The sequence below is a fragment of the Ophidiomyces ophidiicola genome (genome assembly GCF_022830035.1).
Source record: "Ophidiomyces ophidiicola strain CBS 122913 chromosome Unknown scaffold_7, whole genome shotgun sequence".
Classification (NCBI taxonomy): domain Eukaryota; kingdom Fungi; phylum Ascomycota; class Eurotiomycetes; order Onygenales; family Onygenaceae; genus Ophidiomyces; species Ophidiomyces ophidiicola.
Genome location: NW_026054647.1, coordinates 183,298 through 201,927, shown reverse-complemented (window position 1 = coordinate 201,927; position 18,630 = coordinate 183,298). Strand labels below are relative to the sequence as shown.

Here is an 18,630-nt window from a genome sequence, read left to right as displayed (position 1 = left end):
TCGAATTTCGTTCGGCAGTTCTAGCCATTTTGACTCATCTTTGTCTAACCGAACCATCTGGGTGATAGTATATCAATCCAGTATTCAAATTTCACACCCGAACCCCAAGCCCAACCGAATGGAAAAATCTCCTGTGTGTGTAATACAGTATCCTCAGAGACAAGTTTTTGTTTCCTCTCCTCTAACGAATAGGAGGGCAGATGAAGCGAACAAATAACGTCCTCAAAAATCGCTTTGTTCTTCCCGGGTGGGAAGGGGTTGTCGACGTTCAACTCGATCCGTAAGGTAAACATGCGGTGAGATGATTAACGTGGCGGACCCGGACACTCCCAATGAAGGAGACTCACGTCTTTGGCGGGTGACATTACGTAAGATCCAGCGAGCGAGCGCCTGTTGTTGAAACAGCTGGTCATGGAAGGGGGGTGGGCCGTCGGGGTCCTACAAGCGAAGCTTGTGTGGAGGTTCGAAGCGCACATGGGACGGCCAGCCGCAAAAGTGATGTCAATGGTAGGATCGCGAGCCATCAGCTCAACGAGCGCTCGGCAACCGAAGAAACCAACACTACCACTTCGCATTGAACCTTATCCAACCGGAACAGTACCAAGCTAAAATCTCGACGGCAATTCCCAAAGGACTACCACTCAAGAAGCCCAAAGCAGCACTTGTTGACATCGTGTACCTTGCTACGGTATGAAACCGATTCCGACAAAAGTAGGCAACATCACAAGCGATACCAAGTTAAATGGGCGAGTGTTGGCCACCCTCCGGGGAGAGTATTTGATACGTTCTTAGATCAATTCCAATTGAAGCAGATGATGCAGATATCCAAGATTATTCTCAGACTCCCAACCATTCAGTCAGCTGTTGGGCATAGGAGGCCTCCCTAAGGCAATCCTCACAAGCTGAGGCACCCAGTGTGCTTCACCGACGGCCTCCCATTCTCCTCCAAGACTGCCCACACCGGACTGGATATCCTTTTTGATCCAAGCATGTTGTCCAGCTTTGATAAACTGACGCGTATTCCTCTTGGAATTTTATGAACGCATAGTTGACCGTCTTTCACTGCCATAGGCTCTGGGCATCTTCCCTCCTTTCACTTATCTCGTCCCTTTTAAAAAAAGAAGTAAGAGTAAGCTGGTCAGATAGTCGGATAGCTGCTACCACGAAACTTGTTCTTCGGCGACCAAAAGATAGGCACGTTGAGAACTCGACGAGGTCACGTAGGGTTAAGTTCCAACATTCGTCGACTCCGAAACCACAGTAGATAGACAGGCAGCCAGCTATCTAAGCTAGAGTAGTTCTCGAGAGGAGCGATTGACGCGTGCGACGACTATTGGAGAACTGTGAGGAGGTTGAACTGCAGATTAAAGCATCACTAGGATGCCAGGAGAACGGGGGTACGAATGGATCTGAGCTGGCTGGCAAGGTCGATATTTCGGTTTTAGACAAAGAGGGAGCGAGTCAAAAAGTATTCTAGCGCGAATTCGTCAGTCAAGCAGTCACCATTCGATCATAGCGATGGGGTTGTCGTGAAAGTATTCTTGAGAGAAATCAAAACAAAATCGAGAGTGGGAAGGAGACGCGCGACCTAAATAAGGTTAGTTAACTAAGACGCGTCGCGAAAACACTAAATGACGTCAGCCCAGGTAACTAGTTAGTTAGTTAACTAACTTAACTACCTGTTAGTTTAGCTTACTTAGGTCGGCCCAAATTTGGCCTAGCTTACTTTACGGAGTTATCATTTTATGCTCCGTATTCGAAGGGCTGCAATTGTCGTGATTTGCGATTATCAAGGCATGGTGCTTAAATGGAGGATACTGTACAACTGAGAAATGCATTCAACTCTACGCATGACTTTCTCTATCCGGTGTTAAACAAAGGCACGAATTCTGAAGCGTACCAACATGAGCTGCCTGAGCTAACAGACCCAAGAGAAGATACAGGAGTCTCATGGCGGCTCGCTGGTTGAAATTTTGAACAAGAATCTTCCCATTGGATACTGCCAAAATGACACGCCAAGGTTCCGTGTCTTGCAGCGAGCATTGGAGCTGCTGTCCGGCATCCATGATGCCTTTGTGGCTGGCCTTACCTCGCAACCTGTAACCCAAATTTCATCTGGAGGGAATCCTGATTTGCTACTGGAAGACGCAAGGCGCCGTCGCGCTCTGAATGCTCTGCTTGATCTTTTATCATTTGAAGGCATATACCCTTGTTTATCCAATGGCGTTGGCATTCCGATGGACAAACGCGTTGTCTCGGTTCTTCCAACCGGCGTCATCGCAAGACAAATACCAAGAGTTAACGTACACAGGGGTATTCTGAAAATAATCGTCAATAACCTAGCTAATATTCTACAAGACGGCAGCACATCTATTCAACCCATCATCACGAACAGAATCCTTCCCGACTTAATTTGTGGAGTTGCAGAGTTAGCCTTCAATTCTAAGGATCTTTCATATTCGGATGTCCATGCGTATGGAAATATATTTAGGGGCATTTTAAACGAGTACGTGTATTTTGAAAACCTGGGATTCAATTTTAACATTATTATAGATGCTCTACGACCACTCTACTGCCAGTGCTCTCATCCTTACTGCAATCAAGTACTGCTCCATGGTTCAAGGCTCAAGTCTCTTCACAGCTATCCCAAGTACCACTACGAAAGGATGGGGTGTTTCAAACAATTCTATTTCTTGCTTCTCAGTTCGCTCCAATACTAGGTGAGGCTGCTGCAAATGTCTCTGCTGAAGGCCCCCCCATCACCATCCATGCAATCATGCAGACTTCGCAGCTGTTATCTTCTGTACCTCAAGAAATGTCCCCAGAAGATTATTTCAGCAACATCTCCCCAAAAATTCTCGCTTTACTTGATGGGGATGACTATGACATGAAAAAAACAGCTTCCTACGTAATTGGGAATGGTATTCTCAGCAAACGCGCTTTGGGTGCCCCCGGAAAAATCGGCTTTAATATTTTTGTCCGCCCAATTTTCGACATATTGAATGGCAAAGTCTCGGATCTCACCACCGTATGGCTAAGAACGTTCTCCTTTGATGGCTCTGTTGCTCCGGATCATAATGTGGCAACTCTTAACGGGCTTATTGTCGTACCCGAATATTTGCTCCTACGAGCTTTGAATAGGTTAATCAACCTGGTGACTCTACACCCAAATCCCAGCCTGCTTAAACGTCTCATAAATCCAGTTCTCCTACCACTCTGGGGACTACAGTGCTATGCCAAGGAACACCAAAAACACTGGTGGGAAGAGAAAGTAGCCCGCCTATTGCATGTTTTCTTTAGTGTAAGTGACGAAGTTTCACGACTGTTGAAACTTGCGGATAATATTTTATGGGATGGATTATCAACCTTGGTTTACGGCCCCGGTGATGATGGTGGCATTTCAATTCGGCAGCGTGAGAACAGAGAGTCAACTGATGAGGGTAACGTCTTTGAAATTATTAACAACTTAGATTGGCGGATTGATAAATACCTAGAGCTTCTGGCTGTAGAACCACGGAAAGAGGAATTTGCTTGTGATGTCTTCCTTCATGCAAGCCAGCAATGGCTCCTTGGGAAGTCAGCCGACAGGGATAAGAAAAAACTAGAGAATAGCTTATACCCTGAATTGCAGAAGCTTGTTCATGCTAAAATCACAGAGAAGCTCCTAAACGATTTCAAAGACTCGCTATCTCGCCATCCGACCAAAGTCCTGGAGCTCATTAGGCAATTAGTGGAGAGTGAATCTAGGTTTGTTACCTGCACACTTCCCAAGGATACCGAGTGCCGCGACACTATCTCTTTCGCGTCCGTTAGCAGCATCGTTGAAAAGGGGGGGTATTCAACGCAAAGCCCTTCTATGCCAGAAACTTCCGAATCACTATCTCCTGCGTTTAGCTTGCTATCGACAATTCTAACTTCTCCGGAGTTTAAAGTATCGGATTCAATCGCATCGATCTTGCAGTCTTTGAAATCTAACATAGATTCGATTTTACCAGTTCTTCCGTCGAGTCTGGTGCAGTCAGCAACAACCTGCTCTATGTTGCTTGATATCACATTATCAGACCAACAACCGGACCATATCGCATCTCCGCCTAGGGCTTCTCATATCTCTGATCTTGAAACACATAGACAAGCTCTAAATGCGTTATCATCTCACCTCCCTCCTGTTCAAGTGGAGGGTATTTCTCTTATATCGCAACTCATAAATAAGGCATCCCCAGTACTTGACATCCCGGCTACCCTCTCACTTCTATTTTCCATCTTAACGAGCACGAATGAGGTGGCTACTGATGATGAATTTGTTTATCTCAATGTGATCAAGGTACTGAGCTCATTGGCATCACGCCATCCCAAAACGACCATCAAAACGCTGGCGGATCACTATGCAGATCAAGGTGAAGTTTTAACGCTTGATCAGCGGCTTAAAATCGGAGAAGCGTTGCTCAGAATAGTCCAGGATCTAGGCGACGCCTTGATTGGAGATGAAGCAAAAATCCTGGGAGAGGTTCTGGTTGAAGTTGCTAGTAGACGGGGAAAAAAACCAAAAGCCAGGCGAGAACGGGAGCAACGGCTCAAGAGTGAAAAAAAAAACAGCGAAGAGCTAGATGAAATTTCGAGAATTGCAGAGCAGCTGAGCACTGGGTTAGATTCTGAAGAAGAAGACGAAACAACAAAAGAAGCTTCACGAAAAATTCTGGGTGCCTGGGAAGCGGGTGCAACTAGAGATACTGTCCCAGATGATTTGCGTGTACGTGCCTCAGCATTGTCGATTCTTGCGTCTGCAATCAAAACAAATATGGCTGGTTTGGGGCCGACAATTACATCTGCGTCCGTTGATCTAGCTCTCTCCACCCTCACTCTCGAGTCTGGAGTGGAAAACGCAATCCTGCGACGCGGCGCTGCCGTGCTGCTTTTTGACCTTATCAAGTCGATGGACGACGCCAGAGAATCGGGACGAGAGCTTGGCTTTGGGTTTTCTACCACCACCTCTCCGCCATCTACGTACCCGCCACAAGAGCAACCCGCCCTGAACAACAAGGTAGTCGGCAATGTTCCCGATATCCTTCGCGTGTTGATGTTTGTGGAAAGCAAAGAAACGGATACTGTGACTCGCGGCCATTTGCACATGGTGATTGAAAGTTTGGAAGCCTGGCTCGAAAAGTCGCTGCTATGGGGTATCCGCGCACATCAGGGCGTCATAGGACAGCCTCAGCTTCCACTAGGAGACCGACTAGCAGGCTTGAATATTCATCCTCTGCCGACTGTGGGCAGAAGTGAACCAGGAGTGGCACATCCCAGGATTGAGGAAATCGAATAAGGTCAACCTTTTGAACCAGAGCAAACGTTTGCTTAGGGTACCTGTTGAGTAACTAACTACCTAGTTAATTGAACAAGCATCTGCAATTTCCTATATTTCATATTTTCCAGGTACCAATATTCTTCCACCACACTGTTTTGTGGACATCATTTCCGGTTTAATCTGCTTCTCTACCACTGGGTTCTGGTTTGGCTCCGCTAACTAATGTAAAACAGATAAAAGGGGAAAGTTTGATAATTACCTAAAAGTGCACCTATGCTGTAGCAGCTCCTTTTATCGCGTCCTTAGACAGCCTATAATCCATGAATTGACGCCACTCGCCCATATTGAAACACCAGTTTGCCAACCTAAGTTGAGTAGTAACATAGATGGGGAAAATAAAGCTAGTTTTTAGCCGCGCCCTCTGCCTCGTCCCCCACGACGGTTTCCTCGCCCACCGCGCGGGTGTCCATATCCATTGCCATAAGGAGTGCCACGGTTGCCCCGGCCACCACGTCTTCCCCAGTGACCCCGTCCACGACCGTAGTAAGGCTCCGGATCCCATTGACGTCGCTCGTTAGCTTGAACTATGGCATCTTCTTGCTCACGGCGCTTCTCGTCGGATAGCCGGAGCGGGTTGTGAATGCCGAGCATTTCACAGAAGGCAGAGGTCTGGGGGTTTGAGTATTCAAAGGGCTGTTCATGCGTGGTGACTGGGACGGATGGGTCGTAGACAGGGGCTGTGACAGTGAAGTTCTCGGGAACAATCATTTTTCCATGCTTGACGATGTTATCTTCAACCCACTTTTCCTCCTCGATGATCTTTTCTTTATAGAAAAGAGCGCCTGGGTTATCTGCTGTACCCGCCTCGTGGCCCCCTATTTGGATATTATCTGCGAATACCCGAGTTATAGCGAGCCATTCCTTGTCATAAGCAAGCTGGTAGGGACGTTCGATACCTGCTGTAGGGGATGCAGAGATAGGAAACACTTCTAGTAACTCAATGCACTCTTTCTCTCCCTCACACTTATCCAAAGATAGAAATTCCGTAATTTTGTTGCCAATACTCTCTGGTAAAGCCTCTTCTACTAGGGCCTTTTCAGCGAAATGTTCCTTTGGAATAGCAGGCTTCTGAAAACTGGCGGGTAGCTGGCTCCGGAGCTCTGCTGATACATCCTCTACCGCTGTAGGTAACGGGTTTTCAATTTGCATGGTGTGATTCTGTTTTGGCGATTTGTGGGTTGTTTCTCCTTTTTCTGACGCAGAATCCATCTCTATATCAATCTCGTCTTCATTTTTCACATCGCAAGAAGGTCGATTTTGGTCTTTGCCAGTCTCACAGTTGATAGTAGACCTCACTACATCGGTGACGTCTCTCGAAAGGTTATCGTCGGTCACAACCTTTTTCCATGTAACCTGATAGTTGACCTGGGACCTCGGTTTCTCGATCTCTCCAGCTTCGACGAGACGTCTAAACTCATCGGCAGACTTTAAATATTCGGCATTTTCCTGAGCTTCTCGTTTTGACGCGACCTCATGAAAGCCCCTCCAGGCATTGATTCGCTCTTGCTCGTTATGGAGTACCTGGCCACCAGTCGTACTGTGGGAACAGGCCTCGGTATCTGGAGTTTCCATAATGACCTCTGTTATGGGCTCAGAAACTTCCTCCTGCTTAGGAGGTTCTGCATCAGGTATAAGTGCTGCTTCTCGCATCTGCTGTGTTTGGGGTGGAGTATTATACTTGCGGGTATTTACCACCCTAGGGGGTATATAGACGGTATGCTCGAACTTGGCAGTATATCTCACATGTAAATGCGCAGAGAACCAATGGGCAGGCCGCAGGCGATCTAGGACATATTTTGCGGCAGGACTTCCAAGCTTTCCGGTTTCTGCGTCCTCCCTAAAATGCCACTTTCTTCTAAATAAACCATTGTAATCTCCGCTCCATTCAATCGCTTGTGGCCAATCATGGCTAACACCAACGTCCACTTGAGTTCGGAGTTGCAGCAATTTGCGGATATCAATCTCTCTGACATGGTAGATAGAGCGCAGAGCATCGTTGTCATACGGTAGTCTCTCAAAATGTGGCAGGCGATAATGAGGGCCTTTCCAAATTCCCGACATACCAGCGATCCTCAAGGGGCCACAGTGAATGACATTTGCAGCACCAAGGTAATAAATTTTAGGCGCGACCCAGCCACCGTAGTACAGTTCTGAAAGATGATTACTCGCCTCGTGGTTGCCGCCCACAAAGATAGTTAGGTAAGGGGCAACGCGAGCACCACTATAATATTCATGAAAGTCCCCTATTTGCTTGTATCTCGGTGGTACAGCCATACAAGCCATATCGTTGGAGTTCCTGACAGCCTAGGAGTCGTAATTAAACACACTGATATCAAAGAAGATATGGTAGGCTGTCGGCCCTTGGGAACGAAAGCTTACTTGAAAATCGCCTCCAATTATAAGTAGATCGACTCCATCCCATGCTTTGCTTTGTGCAGCTGTGCGCACAGAAGCGTAGATATCATGCAATTTTCCATGCCCCTGAAACCGTCAGTCTTGCCCTGACAAGTTGAACTGTAAAGACAAGCTTACACATCCCTCCACAGCCAAGCGAAATCCATGTTGTATAGATGATAGAGATGCCATGATGGTGACTGTACAAGAAAAACAAGGGCAATGTAGCAGATTTGATAAAGGTGAGAGTGGTTGACAAGCAGAGGCCGAGAAAGGATGTTAAAAGCAACTGCCGAACGAGGGAAACGCCGAGCAGCTGAAGTGGTGGAACACGCCAACAAGTTCAGCAGTGAAGCACAGTTTTGGAGAGAAAGGATACACTTTGCAGCATTTTGGGAACCAAGGCAATTTCCTGCAGTCCAGAGATTGAATTTTCTTTTCAGGAGTGTTGTGGTTTACCTGGGTCCCTAGAGCTTGCTAAGCTCTGACAGGTGTGGTTGGGTTTTCTTTCCTGGATGAGCGTTTTTGCGTTTGCCAGCCTTTCTACCTAACTACATGCCTCCCATGAGACAGACTGATATCAATGTGCCTAGAAAACCCTCCTGGCTATCCGTGAGCTGGGACCTGAGCAACAGTCACAATGAATCACACTGAAACTACAGCACAACTGGGATTTCTCAAAAGGGCAGCAGTGATCCTGAACCACGAGAGCCCATCAACAGCAGCACATCTTGTCACTGTCCATCGCAGCATTCTTCATGAGAAACTATTACCATTAACTTTGACCCAGAAGAAAGAACATTGTCCTTGCTGTGGCACTATCCGGTCCCCGGCACTGACATGTACACTGTCCACAAAATCAGACTCTCAGAAATGCAGGAAGCGCAGGAAACCCCAGTCTGCCAGCGCGCGCGAGGACTCAAAGGTTATCTACAACTGTTTACGGTGCCAACGACAAACTATACAACCATTCAGAAAACAGCCAAGTCGCAATCTGAAAACGGCGGGCCTCGTCGAATCATGGCAAAGCCGGAATCCAACCAGCGCCGACGCCTTGGGTGCAGTACAGTCCTCAAAACCCAACCCTGCGGGAACGAAGAGCAGTACGGACAATGCGAATAGCAAGAAACGCGCCAAAGCCCGCAAACAGCAAGGGTTGCTAGCCACCTTGGCTGCCAGCAAACGCCAGCCATCACAAAGCTCGCCGTCTTTTGGGCTGCTGGACCTATTGCAACCCTAAGCCCTGGTTTCCGGATCTAACCTTCCTCGGATCAATATTAATCCCTCACCGGACCTGATAAAGATTAGCGCGGGGCTGATTTTAGACTAAACTTAATAAAGCCTAGCGCGTGGAGGGGTCTACTTAAAAAAAAGAATGTTGGAGACATTATTGGAGCAATGCAGACAGTATTACTCTGTAATTTTCTGTTCGAATCGTTGGAGTGTAGCAGATCTACGTTCTGCGGATATCAAGACATACCTGTATAGTTAGCCTTGAAAATGGCTGACAGTGAAAATGCTTTCATGGAGACGACCATTCAGTCGATAAAGCCGAACAGTTCGGAGCTGTTAGCGACTACCAATCCTAAAGATGATACAACCCAAGAAGACCTAAGTAATGGAAACGATGATGATACTGGACCAATGCAACTGGAAAGTTTGTGTATGAATTGCCATGAGAACGTATGATTGTATTTTCCAGCTTCAAATCAATATCTAACTAGTAATAGGGTGTCACGAAAATCCTCCTCCTTCGAATTCCATTCTTTAGAGATGTTCTTCTAGAATCGTTTGAATGCCCGCAATGTTTTTTTAAGAATAATTCTATCAAGGCAGCCGGCCAAATTCAAGAGCAAGGGGCCAAGTATACCCTTGAAGTGGAAGATTCTCGTGACTTCGAGAGGCAGGTTATCAAAAGCGACTCAGCGATTTTCCGACTAGATACTCTGGGGATAGAAATGCCGAAAGGTGATGGTCAACTCACAAACGTGGAGGGAATACTTGCTAGAATTCTCGAGCAGCTTGAAGGTAATCAACCGGAACGAAAAACTGCAGATCCCGAGTTGTATAATTCGTTAGAGACAATTATCCAGAAACTGAAGAAGATGGTCCATCGCGAATCATTTCCTTTTACGATTACACTCGATGACCCATCGGGAAACTCGTGGATTGCACCGGCACCGCATGATGAAGGAAACAAATATCGACGCAAGGACTATCCTCGAACCCGTGAGCAAAACGAAGAACTCGGAATTGGAGGAGGCGGAGAAGTCGACAAATCCAAAACAGGTGCAAATATGGTTGTAAGTGCTGGCGATCCAGACGACCTCGATATTATAGACGGAAAAGTCTATAGTCTTCCAGCAGAATGCCCTGGTTGCACGAAGGTAAGCACTGTCAACATGCAGAAGGTTGATATCCCGCATTTTAAAGAGGTTTTTATCTGGAGCACCGTATGTGACCACTGTGGGTACCGTACAAATGAGGTAAAGACCGGAGGAGCCATTCCAGAGAAAGGACAACGCATAACTCTCAAAGTCGAAGGCATTGAGGATTTGTCCCGTGATATTCTTAAGTCAGATACGTGTGGAATTGCAAGTGAAGAACTGGATCTCTCTGTGCAACCCGGCACTCTTGGTGGCAGATTTACGACCATAGAAGGTCTTTTAACCCAGGTGCGAGACCAACTTCACGGCCAGATTTTCGAAATTGGCAACGAAGACCTTGCTCCAGGTGACTCCATGGCTGCCGAGGACAAGGCTACTTGGGATCGGTTCTTTACCAAACTCAACGCTGCTATCAAAGGCGACTTGAAGTTTACGATTACTTTGGAAGATCCTCTAGCGAACAGTTATGTTCAAAACCTTTGTTTACCAAAGCCTGACCCACACCTGCATCTTGAAGAGTATACAAGAACGGATGAGGAAGAAGACGAACTTGGATTGAAAGATATGAAGACAGAAGGGTATGAAAATCCTAGCGCGAACAATGAGCCATGATGGCTCGTTTTAACATTCTTCTTATACATGCTTTCAATGCGGAGGTGTCGTCGAGGTGTATTGATCTCGTTGTTTATGCCATTGGTGTAGTAATGAGGCAATATGTGTTACTCAAGGACACTTGTACATGTCCCTGAAATCCAGTGGGATTCCCGGCATGAATTTGACATCCAAAAAGAATGATGTTAGGATCGGAGACAATTTAATTCCAGTTAAAGAGCTTGTTTCTCGTGGGCACTTGAAACAAACTACTGGCAAGGCAAATTTTGATGCTAAAACCGCGAAAAATAAAGTTATCCATACATGTCTGGAGCCTGATTTAGAAGACCAGATAGGTTGTGACGAAGACAATCTTTTGTGATTCCAGTGCAGGCTGTGGAACATAAGTTAACAATAATTCTTGTTCTAATTTTGTTATCTGTTTATACATTTGCGGTGGACTTTGCCAGCAGAAATCGGCTTCTTGGAAGAATACATTGTGTTAAGCATGTGAAAAGTGATAGTCTATATTTTTGAGGTGGAATAGACGGGGTGGTGTTTCATTACGGAGTATGTGCATGGCTAGGGCCTGGCATGGAGGGTGGCGGGCGCTGTGAGTTGCTGGCGTGGGCCAATCCGAAAATATACCCAATTCTACACAAATTTCTCCTAAGGTGATCTTTTTACTAGTCTCAGTTTCCTGGTTCCGTATTCTGGATTCCTAGTCATATCCCGTTCGACTGAATGGTGCAGTTTGCGTCGACAACAGAGTCAGTTAGTCGAGAGAGTGTCGTCAATGTGCCGTAGTCGTTCGCACGAAGGCGGGGGATAGAGATTCCAGTGTGACCCCTAACGCAGGGTGTGTCTGCAAAAAAAACTTCTGAGACGGTGCATTTGTACGTAGTTTAGGCCAAGGGCATCGTACATAGCTCAGGCGGCGAATGGATTGGCATGAATCGTAACGCTCTTGATCCCAATGCTTTCCCAGTCTTCGCTTTCTCCCCCGGGTTCTGCTTTTCCAATCTTCGCTGCATCGCTGGGCTGCACAACCCTCCCCTTCTTATCAATCTTCACTCGCGCGTTTTCCAGTCGGGTCAATGTATCCTCCTCTTCACCGTTTGCGCCGAGATTTAAAACTTTCCCAAACACAGTGCTCTTCCCATCGAGATGGGGCGCCGGGACAAAGATGATGAAGAACTGGCTGCCGTTGATGTCCTTCGTTTCATTGCTCGTAGCGCTCTTTTTCGCGGCCTTGGACGCCATGCTGAGGATACCCCGGGCATTGTGGCGTAATGATGGCAAATGGATTTCCTGCTCGAGAGGTTCTGGGTAGTAGATGGAGGCTCCACCTTTGGGGCTTTCAAACGGTAGCGAGGTCGGTTTGGAGTCGGACGGAGCAAGGGCGAGGGAGATATCGCCGCCTTGTATCATGAACGAGGAAATCAAACGGTGGAAGGGGGTGTTGTTGTATGCGCCTGAAGCACAGAGAGCGAGGAAATTCTGCTCTTCAGATCAGCCTTTAATACCCTCGACAGATTGGTCTCGCATACCTCGGCCGTTTTGGGAACGGCTTCGCAGAACACCTCGACTTTGAGGTCGCCGTGGGTGGTATGGAGCTGGAGCAGCCTGTTAGCAACACAGACGCCTCCCGAATGCTGCACGAACGAGACTCACTGTCACAGACATCGCGTGTGTTGCGTTGTCGTCGTCGTCTTTGGCTCGTCGCCCTCTCAAGCACGAGTAAGGTATCACGTGACCATCCCGTTCGGTGTTTGTTTACACGACGATCGCGGAAGAGACGAGAGGAGACGAGAGGAGAGAGGGTGGCGCGCGGCGCTTCGTAGAGGGATGGGTCGATGTAGTCCAGCGGTTGGGAGCCTACTGGCAGTCGGGGATGCCCGCTGCGCCGTCGAAGCCGCCAAGTGGGCAACTCGCGGGCGCCAGACAACGACGACAGGCGACGCCGCAGCGTCACCGCGACATCTCGCGGGTAAAGAATCTCGCAGTCGTTGACGGGCGGCATTGGCGGCCAGAGCGCACACTAAGCTGGCCAGCCAAGCAGACGACGATGTAGCGAATCACCACGGCAGCGTCAAACCTGGCCGGGAGATTGCCTCTGCCATTGCCAGCTCTCACTCCCTCAGTCTCGCCTCCTCACTCCTCTCTCTCTCTCCCTCCCTCTCTCTCTCTCTCTCTCTCCCTCCGCCCGACCTCCCGCCCGGCCTGAAGAACCACCGCTGCCACTCCATCCCCGGCCCCGGCCACGGCTCTCCGTGCTCTCATCCGCGCGTCGTACCGCTGCTGACTCCAATCAGCGCCACGCGCGCTCGCTGTCGTTACCGCTGTCCACGGAATGCCCGGCTGCCTTGGCCTCCAGTGCCCATCGCATCGCCCGCTACTCCACGAGACACCCGTCCCATCGCTGCGCCGTCGATCGTTCTGATACCCATCTACCCTGCGTTAGTTCGTCTCCAACGGCCCGTTCGTGCTTCGACGCCGCGCCTGCGCAACTCCCTGCCCGCACAGACCAGCCGTCGAACAAGGCGGCAGGGCTGGATGCTCGCCCGCCGTTGCGGACCCACGACCAGCTCATACGGCCCGTTCTTTTGTCCAAGCTTGCGCTGGATACCGCGTTGCTCTCTCGTATGGTGGTGTCGTGGAAGCTGTGACTGATAATGGCCGCCTTCGTGCGTGTGTCTGGGCCGCCAAACAGCCACTTTCTGGTGGGATACCCTGGCATCTCTGCCACCCTGGTGAGTCGCCCATGGATACTCCCTTTTTCTGATGCACGTCTCTAACGGGCTGCCAGCCCCGCATTGAGGGCAAGGTAGAAATACGGCCAAGTACTGGCATCTCCGCTCCGGTCAACGTTTCCCTCGTCACAATATGCCTACAGCGACGAGAGACGATACATCCGTCTGCCGATTCGGTGACAAAGAGACATTTGGCCGCCCCCCGAAAGGAGATTTCGGACGTGGTTGGAAAAGAGATGCTTCTTTTTCGATGCCCCATGGGCCGTGACCACGAGGAAATAATAGCCATGGATCTCCCTTTTGTACTGTTCATCCCATTTGGCCGCGGCGGCCAGGAGTCTTCGAGACGGCTACCGCCACCAAGCTTGCAGCTGCCAAGTCGTACGGCAGAGACATATTATGAACTGGTTGTTACCGTACAGCAAGGGCCATCAGAGCAAAAGAAATACGCGTTCCCCGTGCCGTTGGCACGATACGACACCCTCTCAACGTTTGGTATGTATAATCGCCCTGAGTCGTCGCAAAAGGTTTCCGATCATTTAGTTACCCTGGGGATATCATTACCTCGGTGGTCCTATGGGCCAATGGACCCTGTCAGCGTATACATACATCTCTCTCCCAATCAGGATTGGTTGACCAAAGCCCGAAAAGTCACTATTCAAAAACTTACCCTCACTATCGATGAAGAAATCATCTTTAATCATGAAGGAGACGAACCACAACGAAAAGTCAAGACACTTGCGAAAAGAACAGAGAGTATCGGCATGAAATTGCCAGAGGCTGGGTACATCACAAACCTAGGGCTTGTTTTCCCATCGCGGGACTTGCGTGACTCAGACGGCATTCTATCACGCCCTAAGCCTGCTTTCCCTTCGTATGCAATTACTTCGTTTACTACAACTGCTTCTTTATACAAGATTGAATACTATCTTACAGTAAAAGTATGCACTCCATGAAGCATCCTCAATTTTGATAGACTAACCCAGCGCTCCTCTCTAGGCTCACCTAACCTCTGCGAAGGATATCGTACTGCGCCAGCCGATTGTTGTCTGCCCCCAGGATCATGTTGGATGCAAGGAAGAAATGGAAGCCATTGAGCAAGCTGCAAAAGAAGCCCGATATGTCAACCCCGATAATCCAATGTTACCATTACCAACCATTGTACGCACCAATGACCCACATGCTTTAAGCTATCTTAACGTAGCCATTGTGGGAAATGTGAAGAAACCTTTGATCGACTGATTCATTACTATTATCCTCTCTATTATGATTTTACGATCTATGTGTCGAGGTTCAGGAAACCAAGTACTCAAAGATGGAGAGCTCCAGCTCGACCTATGCCTGACGATTTACAGGGTGCTTCTCTCACCTAAGCGCGGGCACCTTTCTAATACCTCAAGTACTCGACATAACCTACATCTCCCGGTTTTACGTGATCTTCATTCATATTTTCGATGTTAAGAGTGTTAATACTGCACCCAGAAGGTGCTCAGCCGTCTGCGTGCGCCGTGACGGAGCAATCGGCAGAGCGTCCTCCCTGCCTCAAAGTCAATAATCTTCTCACCTTTCCTACGAGTGTCTTTCTATTTCATCTCTCTGTCCCTCCGGGTCCGCTGGACATAATACCTTTATTCCGACTAAAAGAATGAAAAATTCGCCGGGAGAACGAGTCAGAATGACGCGTTATGTCTTGGAGGCATCTCGTTGGGTGCCTATGGAGTTAAGATTTTGATCGCCTACATCGTTTTGGAGTATGATATTTGGGTAAGTTTTCAATCAAGCAGTGTCAATAGGAGAGAGGCATCAGCTAAACCCCTATTGATGTGACTATCTAGAGAAAGACATTTGTCACGGAATACGCACATTGCACCCGCTCCGCGCTTTTGGCTCGGTTCCCGGGTTATTTCGGAATTATTATGTATTGATTTTTCTCGACAGCATACTGCTTGCACAATCGTACCAACTGCTGTATGCTAGTTGCTATGTTGCTGTGGTTAGTCTCATGTTTGAAAACCTGACCTTACTCTTTTAATACTCCGGGTTATACTGCCGGGTATACGAATGTTTTTCGCTTTATGAGTTGCATTTAGGGCTGGATTTTCGTTGGTCTCTATTATACTGCATTTCTCTATTGGGGTATCAGCGCTTGATCTTTGTCCGATTATTTTTTTTTCTTTTGGAGGAACGCTTTATGCAACAAGTCTGCGATGTTTTATTAGGTCGATGCAGATTCTAAGGGGTGTGCTGCGTATTGAGAATCGAATTCAACAGATTTTATTCTGAGATATCAAATTATCTGTGCATGCTCTCGGCAAGCAGTAAATATCCGCCCCTCAAATACTGGACGCAGCATCGAGTCCCAATTCTACAAGACACCCACCGCCACACCCAAGGCGCCGTCTACTGTGAAATTGAGATTAGACTTAATATCCACAGGAGATCGATGATAAGTCATAAAAATGAGTATGAAGTAGAAAGAATTTATGTAGTAGGATTATATCTTAGTAAGTAGTTACAGGTGAAATGTGGGCGCTGCCTCGGGAGAAAGAAAGCTATATGAATCTAAGAATATACAGAATACAGCGCAGAGAAAAAGAGGGGGCTAAAGAACGAAAACCTGTTTATATTAATTCTCCAACCCTTGATTGAACCGTTAACACCGGCGCTTGTGCTTTTTTCCGACAAAACTCGGTAAACTCCGTCAAATAATCAAATCTCACATTATGGCAGTTTGCTAGATGAAGCGAGAACAGCTCCTCACGGTAGAAGGGCTGTCCGTGATTATGTCTGTGGTCGTGCGTTAAGTTGTCCGTCTCCGAGATGCAATGCATGTCCTGTAAATGTTGTTTCCGGGCATCCCAGTCCGGAGGGGACTCATGGAATATCTCGCCGCAGCAGAGGCAGTAGTCGTAGGTATAGATGGTCTTGGTGGTAAGTGAGGACTGGTCGGTTTGAAGGTTTTCGAGATTGAGAGATGCCAGCTCGGATGCATCTGCGGTAATAGTTTCTGTATCGAAAAACACGCCTGGATTGCTGGCATGTCCAGGGCCGGGACAGATATATGTTTCGGGAGTTACGTGCCAGAGTTCATTGTGCAAGGAAAAGGCGTCAAGATCGGGGAAATTTTTCCGACACATTTTACATTGAATGGTCGAGGCACTACTGTATTCATTAGCATCAGGTTCATAGTGAAAGGTATAGGGACGGCTTACCCATACGCATCCCCGTGAACTCCAGGCTGCTGCAAGGATTGCAAGGGAGAGAAGTCCCACAGCGGAAAGCCTTCGACAGGCGTCAAGGTGAACTTTGAGATCGGGTAAGGAGACCGCAATGGATTCCACGAGACCATTGTCATTCCCTCTTCGAAGTGTTCAGCAATGTGGTCCTGGCGTTCAGACCAGGTTCGCATAAGGAGATCGCAGAAACCGCAGTTCCAGAACCAATTACTTCTTTTCTCCAGCCAATTCCACGACTCCGACTTCTTGGGCTCTGCTTCGCCTTGGGAATATAGATGATATCCTAGACTAAGAAACTCGTTTGGCTGTTCCTCCGAGGCCGCAGTAGGTTCTTGGTGTTCGATACTGCTATGTGTGGAGACAACGTCAGACATCGAGAATAGCACTTCCTCATTGGCCTGGTCCGCCTGCGACAGTAAGTTGCCGTAGGGCCGCATGTGAAAGGACGCTTCATGGTAGGCCCACTCTTCCCTATTTTCCCATTGCATCAAGCAGAAGGTGCATTGGAACGGTCGAGGTTCACCTAGAGATACCGATATATCCAAATCCAAAGTTGGGGGTTCTTTGGCGGTGGAAATGAGGGACGGCGGTGGTCTGCAAGTGGACAAGTTGGGTTTAGAGCCGCGGGAGCCTAGTTCGGTCAAGAAGTCGGAATAATTCGACGCGGGGGATTTTTGGACGCGAGAGAATATTGATTTAGGGGATATTGTTCGGATCGATTGGCGGGAGGCCTTGCTTCTGGCTTGTGGGTATGCGCCTTTGAGCGACAATTTTCGGAAATAGCTTCGGGCCTTTCGGGACCAGGAACTAGCAATAGACGCGGTGATGCTGCGTTTGGAATGGGACATATAGCTTTGGGGTTTGGAACTGGCATTTTCATGCCTCGTAGGGCCCCAGAACTTCATCTTGGAAAAGAATCTTTGGCCGACGGAGCGCGATCGGGGGAGAGGGAGGTCGACTCGGAATCGAGGAAGCTCGGACGACTGCACGGTCCTCGACATGCCAGGCCAGCCTGAGAAGTCTTCCTGGAAGTGCTGCCTCTTCATGCTTCTAGGGAATGGCTCTGGGACTGGTGATTCGTGGCGCTCGTTGCAATACGCTTCTCCGCCCTGCAGGCAGTCTGAATATCTATCCGTGTGTCGTGTTAGACTGGCTGTGCAGTTGGACGCCGTACGAGCAGGCGGGGCGAACCTTGCACTGCGGTCATCCCTCGAGGGCGGTGCATCAGCAGGCGTGTGAGCGCCCCGGGGCTCGCCGTGGGTCGACAGCGGCCTGAGGCTCGCTGTTTCGGCTGGAAATCGGGGGATGGAGGTGTACTGTGGGCAAGGGTTAGGAGTCGGTCTGCAAATCAGCGCGGCACCACGTACAATGCTCGAGCTGCCCCGGCGGTGGCCTCTGTCGGAGTTTAAATACGGCTCATCCCGCTCGGCGGAATAGCAGGATGCAGGCAGGGTGACGAGCAGCTCGTTGGGGGCGGATGGGGCGGCAGGATCCTGTCTCACGGGCGTCAGCTCCGTTGCGCCGACGGGAGGGCCTGTCATCGACGGGGGTGGCTGGAGGCTTACCTGGCGGGGGTCATCGCGCGCGTCCAGCTCGTCGAGCGGGCGCTGCAGCGACGTCTCTGCATTGTCAGTGTCGATTTTGAAGATGGCGATATGGCACGAGCCGTCAGCGCCGCCCAGCCGCTGCGTGTCCGGCTCGCCGATGTCAAAGCCGCCGGCGGCCCAGATGTACGAGAACTCGCGGATGGACGAGTCGACCTCCTCGGTGCTCAACACGGTGTACAGGACGGTGGTCTGCGAGTCGCTGGCGGGCGGGGGGTCAGTCGCGGTGTCGAAGGGCTCGACGCTCTCCATCGCAGCGGAGAGCCAGCGGCGGCGGCGGCGGTGGTGGTAGTGATGATGATGATG

At 49.0% G+C, this 18,630-nt stretch overlaps 7 protein-coding genes across 7 annotated transcripts; 4 read left to right on the top strand and 3 right to left on the bottom strand.

Annotated features, from left to right (window-relative positions):
- Nucleotides 1–1,807: 1,807 nt before the first annotated feature.
- Nucleotides 1,808–5,317, top strand: LOZ57_002466 (uncharacterized protein; the record flags this gene model as incomplete). The annotated part of the gene is made up of 3 exons (XM_049251536.1): nt 1,808–1,880; nt 1,933–2,506; nt 2,554–5,317. 3 exons carry the CDS (start codon nt 1,808–1,810, stop codon nt 5,315–5,317), a joined length of 3,411 nt encoding a protein of 1,136 aa, XP_049109341.1.
- Nucleotides 5,318–5,707: 390 nt separating this feature from the next.
- Nucleotides 5,708–7,945, bottom strand: DBR1 (lariat debranching enzyme; the record flags this gene model as incomplete). The annotated part of the gene is made up of 3 exons (XM_049251535.1): nt 5,708–7,663; nt 7,739–7,840; nt 7,892–7,945. The coding sequence occupies 3 exons, from the start codon at nt 7,943–7,945 to the stop codon at nt 5,708–5,710; spliced, it is 2,112 nt and encodes a 703-aa protein (XP_049109340.1).
- Nucleotides 7,946–8,393: 448 nt separating this feature from the next.
- LOZ57_002464 (uncharacterized protein) lies at nt 8,394–8,993 on the top strand (the record flags this gene model as incomplete). The annotated part of the gene is made up of 1 exon (XM_049251534.1): nt 8,394–8,993. One exon carries the CDS (start codon nt 8,394–8,396, stop codon nt 8,991–8,993), a length of 600 nt encoding a protein of 199 aa, XP_049109339.1.
- Nucleotides 8,994–9,253: 260 nt separating this feature from the next.
- Nucleotides 9,254–11,113, top strand: ZPR1 (nucleolar zinc-finger protein; the record flags this gene model as incomplete). Its single annotated transcript, XM_049251533.1, has 3 exons — nt 9,254–9,436; nt 9,484–10,718; nt 10,843–11,113. 3 exons carry the CDS (start codon nt 9,254–9,256, stop codon nt 11,111–11,113), a joined length of 1,689 nt encoding a protein of 562 aa, XP_049109338.1.
- Nucleotides 11,114–11,661: 548 nt separating this feature from the next.
- On the bottom strand, nt 11,662–12,417 carry CYP10 (Peptidyl-prolyl cis-trans isomerase cyp10; the record flags this gene model as incomplete). The annotated part of the gene is made up of 3 exons (XM_049251532.1): nt 11,662–12,231; nt 12,282–12,347; nt 12,406–12,417. The coding sequence occupies 3 exons, from the start codon at nt 12,415–12,417 to the stop codon at nt 11,662–11,664; spliced, it is 648 nt and encodes a 215-aa protein (XP_049109337.1).
- Nucleotides 12,418–13,406: 989 nt separating this feature from the next.
- Nucleotides 13,407–14,726, top strand: LOZ57_002461 (uncharacterized protein; the record flags this gene model as incomplete). Its single annotated transcript, XM_049251531.1, has 3 exons — nt 13,407–13,484; nt 13,541–14,425; nt 14,484–14,726. The coding sequence occupies 3 exons, from the start codon at nt 13,407–13,409 to the stop codon at nt 14,724–14,726; spliced, it is 1,206 nt and encodes a 401-aa protein (XP_049109336.1).
- A 1,379-nt stretch (nt 14,727–16,105) lies between these two features.
- On the bottom strand, nt 16,106–18,576 carry LOZ57_002460 (uncharacterized protein; the record flags this gene model as incomplete). The annotated part of the gene is made up of 4 exons (XM_049251530.1): nt 16,106–16,643; nt 16,697–17,848; nt 17,912–18,036; nt 18,088–18,576. The coding sequence occupies 4 exons, from the start codon at nt 18,574–18,576 to the stop codon at nt 16,106–16,108; spliced, it is 2,304 nt and encodes a 767-aa protein (XP_049109335.1).
- Between the last annotated feature and the right edge of the window lie 54 nt (nt 18,577–18,630).